The sequence below is a fragment of the Cantharellus anzutake genome (genome assembly GCF_015039405.1).
Source record: "Cantharellus anzutake strain C23 chromosome Unknown EI90scaffold_95, whole genome shotgun sequence".
Classification (NCBI taxonomy): Eukaryota; Fungi; Basidiomycota; class Agaricomycetes; order Cantharellales; family Hydnaceae; genus Cantharellus; species Cantharellus anzutake.
In genome coordinates this window covers 180,028-187,140 of record NW_024067045.1, presented here as the reverse complement: position 1 = coordinate 187,140, position 7,113 = coordinate 180,028, and the positions used below count along the sequence as shown (strand labels likewise).

At 49.8% G+C, this 7,113-nt stretch overlaps 1 protein-coding gene across 1 annotated transcript; it reads right to left on the bottom strand.

Moving 5' to 3' along the window:
* Nucleotides 1–567: 567 nt before the first annotated feature.
* On the bottom strand, nt 568–1,308 carry EI90DRAFT_3132964 (uncharacterized protein; the record flags this gene model as incomplete). Its single annotated transcript, XM_039064532.1, has 1 exon — nt 568–1,308. The coding sequence occupies one exon, from the start codon at nt 1,306–1,308 to the stop codon at nt 568–570; it is 741 nt and encodes a 246-aa protein (XP_038909873.1).
* Between the last annotated feature and the right edge of the window lie 5,805 nt (nt 1,309–7,113).

Below are 7,113 nucleotides of genomic sequence, written 5' to 3'. Positions count from 1 at the left end.
TTTCTTGCTAGCTAGGTCTAGTATGATTGAAGCGAAATTCTTAGCATATATGATTTCATCCAACCCAAGCCATTTGAGCAGGCCCCATTGTTTTAGCTCCCTGTATTGGGGGATGTAGGTCATCATCTCTTCGTGGATCATGCTGATTGGAATCAGGATGTTGTCGCAATGCATGGGGATCTTGTTTATCTTTGCCATATTTTTCCAAGTCCATGGCACAGCAAGTGGGGGCTGTTGTAATTTTGATGTTGCCTGCTAGGGAGTATCCGACTGCCATGACTCTCAGGTAGTGTGGAAGGTTCTTTGTGTCGAGCATGTTGTTGATTTTCTTGCGGGTCGCTAGGCTGTTTGGTCGTTGGTCTGGTGGGATTGGTGGATTGACGCATATGATAAGGATGTGAGGGTTTGTGGTGGGTGCCTGCATGTACATGGTTGTCATGTGGGGTCCAGGTCATGCTGTGTGTGCTGGCACAGCTGGAGGTGGGCTTGGCGCTATGCTCGCCCAGGATGTCTTGACCCAGTTGGTTTTGGTTGGGGGTGGGTTTTCCATTGGTGCCACCATCATGTTCAGGTCACATGTGTTGCAGTTATGGGGGAGGGTGGCTGGGCAGCCATGGTGGGTGTCTCTGTAGTTAGTAGTCTATCTGCCAAATATGCATTAGCTTCAGTCAGGCGGCTTATGTTAGATTCAACTGTTTTCAGTCGTTGTTCCAGTTCGCTGTCATGTGAAGGGGTGGGGAAGGTATCCAGGGTTGCCAGCCTTGGTAGCTTACTATACCATAGCGTGTACTCATCCAGGAAGTTCTCCCACAAGCCTGCAAGTCTAATGCCATTAAATCTGTCAGTTAGGTCATGCATTGCCTCGAACATGTCATAGACAGTCCTATGTGTCTGGTCTCCTTTCTCTGCTACAGGGCTTTCATTGGCATACCTCATGACATCGTCCTCTGTCCCAAGTCGCATCTGGGGTGTGGGTGTGAGGTGATGATGTTCAGCCAGTGGGGGTGTGTTGACTTCCCATTGGTCTGCTGGTGAGTCCGAGTCCGGGGTTGTTGGTCTGCCAGTCTGGATACTTTCGACCACCAGATGGCTGCTTGAGGTGGTCAGGTTAGGGAGGGGGATGGTGTACCTATTGTCGAATCTAGTTTTGGTCACATGGGTCTTTTTCACTGTGGTGTCCCAGGGATCTTGTTGATCTGGTTCGGACTGGCCCTTATAAGTTTGCACTGTTGCCACATGAGTTAAACTGGTGGTGCTGGTGAGGAGTGCCTGATCGTGTGTCGTATAATGCTCATTGGTTGATAGCATGTCGTGTGTTGTTTGAGCTAGTAGTCTTTTTGGTGCCGTCCATCCCACTGGGGTCAGGCTTTTTGTGATCATCCATTGATAGGAGATCGGGTGAGTGGGTGAGGATAGGGTTTTTTATGGGGGGTTGTGGTGTGTTTTTGTCAGAATGGCAGTTGTTCCTTAGGATAGGTCTGATCGCTATCCAGGTGACGCTGTCAGGTGGAGCTCGATGTTCCAGGTCATCCAACAGTGGGTCGGAGACAGACGAGAGGTGGGGTGGAGCTCCAAGGGTGACAGGGTGTTGAAGTGTCAGGGCACACCCACCTGACCCTACGCCGCACCCTGCGCCGTACCGCCCTACTCCGCTTCCCCGCTATCACCCTTTGTCTCCTCTCTCCCCCTTCCTTCTTTCTTCCTATTTCCTTCTATGGTCGACTTCCCTTTCTCTATGTATCACTAACACACCTAACCCCACTCCCCCGATCGCCGCGCCCGCCGCGTGCATTCCCGCTCACAGAGCGGCACACCTCCGGGATCTCCCACGGAGATACCCAGGGGAGTGCAGCTGTGTGTGGGGATGACGTGGCTCCTCCCACATGACCCTGACCGCATGTATATAATAGCACCTGGGGTGGGAACAGAAGAAGCAGCCTTCTTCTCAACTTCCCACTTCAGGTAAGTACTGTAGCTTCCCCCTTTTTAATGATAACCAACTTCCCACTTCAGCCTAAGTGGTCGGGGACGCTCACCCCGCGACGGGACCGCCGCTACGCATAGCTGACACTTGTCCCATCGAGTCCCTCGCGCCGGGACCTCACCACTTTCGGAGCTGTCCCTGACATGAAGGGACTCAGCTTCAGCGACTCGGAATGGAGCACTGTGCCCGGTATGTTCTTGTTGTCCCCAATTTGCCAGGGGAGCTGGCAATGGAGGAACCAAGGCCGCCAGCAGAAGGGGGGTGGAAGCCCCCCCGTCACTACTTAACGAAGGAGGCATCAGCGAGGGTCAATCGTTTGTCATGCAATTCTTTTTGGGTGTTATACCAAGGCGTCTCTAGGAGTGCCTGTTACTCAGTTCTTTGGAGCAGCAGACAAGCGGAATGCAATAGACATTGTTATGGGGATGGGGGAAATTCCCCATTCCTCAATCCGTTCTTATAGTGGGATGACGAGGGTCATGTCTAGTCTGTACCATAACGGGATATGTAATCGATGAGTGATCCCAGTCTTGCCTGGGAGCGGACGATCGAATTCCCATCGATTGCGGTTGGTGATGTAGTGAGCCATTAAGGGATTGATGATAGGTAGTTGGAGATACCAGGACAGACGGGTCAGCCACAGATACTTGGCGCTCCTCAATGGAGCATACCATGTGCGAGGTCGCGACTTGTGAGATGGGTGAGAACTTCGTATAGTTGCCATCGGGTACTTGGCGTTCGCAGTGTGAACGTACCGGTAGCGGGTTGATATCATAGCCGTGCAATGAGGACTGACTAATAGGGCCTTCGGTGACTTGGCATTCCCAAAGGGAACGTACCGTTGGTGGGGAAACATGATGACTGGCGAAGGAAGAAACAGATGGTGGATGGGTGGCTACTTGGCGTTCGCATAGCGAACGTGCCAGCATCACGGGTAAGCGGGCCTCAGAGTATTCACGATCTCCATGATCGTGATGGGACGTTGTGTGTCAAGTACTGGGGGGAGAGCGTAGTGATGAGGACCCATAGGGTACAGATTCCATAGGACGAAATACATGTCGAGAGTCTTCGACTCGTGACCTCGAGTTCTCACGGCGAGGGCCGTTAGAGGACTCGATATAACCAGACATATAAGACATATTGAGAGCTGTACAATCACATGGGTTCAGTTGAGTCACAGGGAGGGTTGTTACAGAAGACGGTACACGAGACAGTTGTAGAGCAGTTGTTCATTAGCAGGAACCGCCTTTGGCGGTTTCCGTACAAGATGTGTGACTATCTACAAATGGTAAGGTCGCGGGAAATCCCGCGAAACACAAATAACCTTGGCCAGCACCAAAACCCCAGTTGGGGAAAGCTTTGCACGAGGGGGGGGAAAGGGGTAGAACGGGTAAGGAGGATAGGGTATCGGGATAGAGGATGGAAGGGAGAAAGAGGGGAGGAACGATAGAGAGGAGAAGTCTTTGACCATGTGACGGATATGGTCGTTGGAGACTCCGTATCCGTAACAGACATCCTGGAGGAGGTTTTGGAGGGCTGAAGACTGTTTATATTATAACTGGGGGGATTATTTACTAGAAGGGTACATGGGTACATATAGTAGAAACAATTGGATCTGAAGGTAAACAAAGGTTACCAAGGGGAAGCAGAAGTAAATAGAGAAGAATCCACAAGACAAATAAGAATAGGCGAAAAGCACAAATTACGTCTGAGGTTTGTGGAGTGAGAGAATTAAAACCCAACTGAATGGTAAGGTCTGGAAGCATCTATGAACAAGCAGGGAACTACAGAAAAAGATGTCTGGAAAGGTCTGGAACCCGGAAGTTGTAGTCCGGAAGATTGGGGTTATAGAAAATATCAAATGATAAAACAATAAGATTATCAAGACCGGAGGTAAGATAGGAATGAGGAAGTACTGGAGGTAAGGAGGTACCGGAGGTGTGGAGACTGGAAGCAGGAAGGAGGGTGGATAGGCAAGTTGAGATTTATCAACAACGAGCAAGCCCAACTCCTTTGAACAAGGTGTCTGAGGAGGTGGAGGTATGGTGGTGATGCAGACATAGATGGGTAGCAGAGTCAGAGAGAGTCGGAGGAGGTAGTCCTAGTGTCATATCCCAGAATCCAATGTCACCTTCCTTCCCAACTGTCTCAGCTCCAGCCTGGATCTTGGCACACTTGACCTTGGCCACTCCCATCCTGGAAGCTTGGCCCCAAGTCAGAACATTCAGAGACTCCAGATCTGCTCCAATCTCCCAACGGATCTCCAACATCTTGTAACGTACCTCTAAACCATTCCTCCTCTCATTTCATTTAGTGGAGTCACCCAACATCCTTCGGATATGTAACTCTGGCTTCAGAGCTACCCACATCCTCTGGTGATCCCGCTCACGTCCTCATAAATTAGTCACCATCCATTTGTAGTACAACTGTTGTCTTCTTTCCACCATTTCTTGTTCCCATTCATCCTCTGGCCTTCTACTCTGCCCTCCTCAACCTGACACCTCGGTTACCCGTTAAGGATATCGTTCAGGACCATTCAGTACCATTTGGTATCATTCGGCACCTTTCGGTGTTTGTCAGTATCACTCAGACTTTGTCATATCCATACAATCCCAACCTCCACTCCAGGCTCCCGGAACTCCGAAACTGACTCTGGAGCCCTACTTCCCTTCCATCTCCTTCTCCTTGCCAACTCCCAAGAGGTTATCCCACCTCCAGCTCCAACACCACCTTTGGTCCGACTCCGGAACATTCTGGGTCTGACCCCAACCTCGACACCTTCCAGACAAGTATGCAACGCCTATGCTCCTGACTCCGGACCTCCACTCCAGAATCCCATTTGTGTCTCTGTCTCCGGAACCTTTGGTCTTAGCTCCGACCTCGGACTTTGACCCCACCTCCGCTTATACCCATTGTATTGGTTAGCTCATTCCATTTAATTATGTTTGCCAATCTTCCAGAGTTTAACTTCCAAGTTCGGACTTTCTGGACTTACGTCGGACCTTGCAACTATTGCATTGCTCCATTCAGTTCCGCTATTCTCCCTCATTCCTATTTGGGCTGCTGCTTCCTTTCTATTCAGTCAGCTGGCCATTCCCCACTCCCATCCTCCTTCCTTCCTCCTTGGGCCTTGGCCCTTCACTCCTCCTTTGGGAAACACCATATTCTGGACCCCTCCTTATATACAATGTACATAGTAACTTGTAACCTCAGTCCGAAATCGACTTGATTTCCCCCCAAGAGACTTTCCTTTGCTAGATCCGAAATTAGGGACCCCTAGGACAACCAGCAATGGCACAGCGCTCCACATGAGTTGCTGAGGCCAAGGTCCTTCCACGCTAAGTCTCCGATTCCATTCCGGAGTCATCCGAATCCGCCTGATCTAACAGACTTTGACTAAAGTCCTTCTCTTCCCTATATATACCTGTAGATTAGAACCCTTTGTACCTCAGTTCTAATCTCAACTAAAAGTTACCCCAAGTCCCTCTATGAGTGAATCCCAACCCCTTCCTACAAGATACCTCAGACACATGAAATAAAAGGACTAACTGAGACATAATGGAGGCACAGCGCTCCCTCCAAGTTGCTGAGGCCACGTCCTTCTTAGAGCCTCTTGTACCACCCAGCAGACCTGGGCTTCCTGGAGAAGCTTTGGTCCACTACTGGAACTCTCGGATCCCCTAGTTGAACCCCGCCTGCATTCAGACTCATGCACTTTACCCTTGTTCAGGGTTTTTGACACCTAGGGTCATTGGCATTGACCGGAGGCAGCAGAGAGATTGGGAGGACTGGTGGAGGTCATAGGAGTCATGTAATGATAGGATGGAAGGAGGCAGAAGATCTGGGATATGACAGTTTTGATCTCTAGATGTTAGCCCTCTCTTTCCGAGGTGGTGTCACATGTAAATGTTGAAGGTACAGTCTGTGTCAGAGACTGGATTCAGGACAAATGAAAACCTCTCTTTGTTCAGAGGGCTACAGCCTCAGTGACTCTACCAGGAGCGCTGTGCCCAGTATCACATTGGTGCCCTAATTTACGGACTGAGGGGACTTCTAGAAGAGGGGGATTAACTCTAGTTGATTTGTTCACTAAGGTGTATGGTAACTACAAGTTATGTATTTATAGATACAGAGGGAGTCTAGATGGTGGGCCCATAAATGGCAGGGGCTGGATGGAGCTGACCTAACAGGGTCAAGGGTTAGCTGACTGAGTACTACTGATGACTTGGGTTACAGGGTTAATGGGTTATAACCCAGAAGTGGAATGGAGGGATCAGTCTGAAGGTGGACTTGCAGGGTAGGCAACTAAATGACCCAGTGGAGGTGGGGGTGTGCTTGCAGACATCAGAGCTGTCTGGAGTCCTTCAGGGTTCCATACTTAGGGAGGTGTAGGTAATATATTGAAATGGGTGGGTGGTGACCATTGGGGAAGTTGGAGAAGATTGCAGGATTCAGTGGCTCCAAGGTTGGAGATGAAGGAGCAGGGGCAGTCCAGGATGGCCAGAGGTGATGGAAGTGGATGGATATGAAATAAACAAGTAACCACTGCTCTACCATCCATTCCTTACAGTCCCATTAGTCTTGAGCAACAGATGTGCACAAGGTGCTTTGGTAAAAAACCCAGTAGAATTGCATGATGAGCGATTGAACCTTGCTAATGCCTTCATCATTACATAAGTAGTAAGGGGGTGGCCTTCAGGCCCCCTCTCCTGGTAGCCTCAGTTCCTTCATCACCAGCCCCCCTGCCCAAATTGGGGACATGAGTAACATAACAGGTGCAGTGCTCTGTTCCAAGTTGCTGAAGCCGAGTCCCTTCAACACCCCTGGAACTCTGCTCCACCTCCAGTATGTCTCTGACACAGATGACCCAGAAGCTCAAGCTCCACACAACAACTTGACTGGGAAGTGTATGGACAGCCTTCCTGGTGGATCTGTATCTTTGGTCAACATGGTTGTGGGAGACTCTGTTCCTATAACATTACATCTCAGGCACTTGCTCAGGGCCAAGATATTCTGATGAAAACATAGGGTCTGTATAATAAATATGGAAGACTGTGGAACTGTACATTAATGATTGGGAGTAAGTCCAGTATTTTTGGAGTGTACACCTATGTCATGTAAATACTACA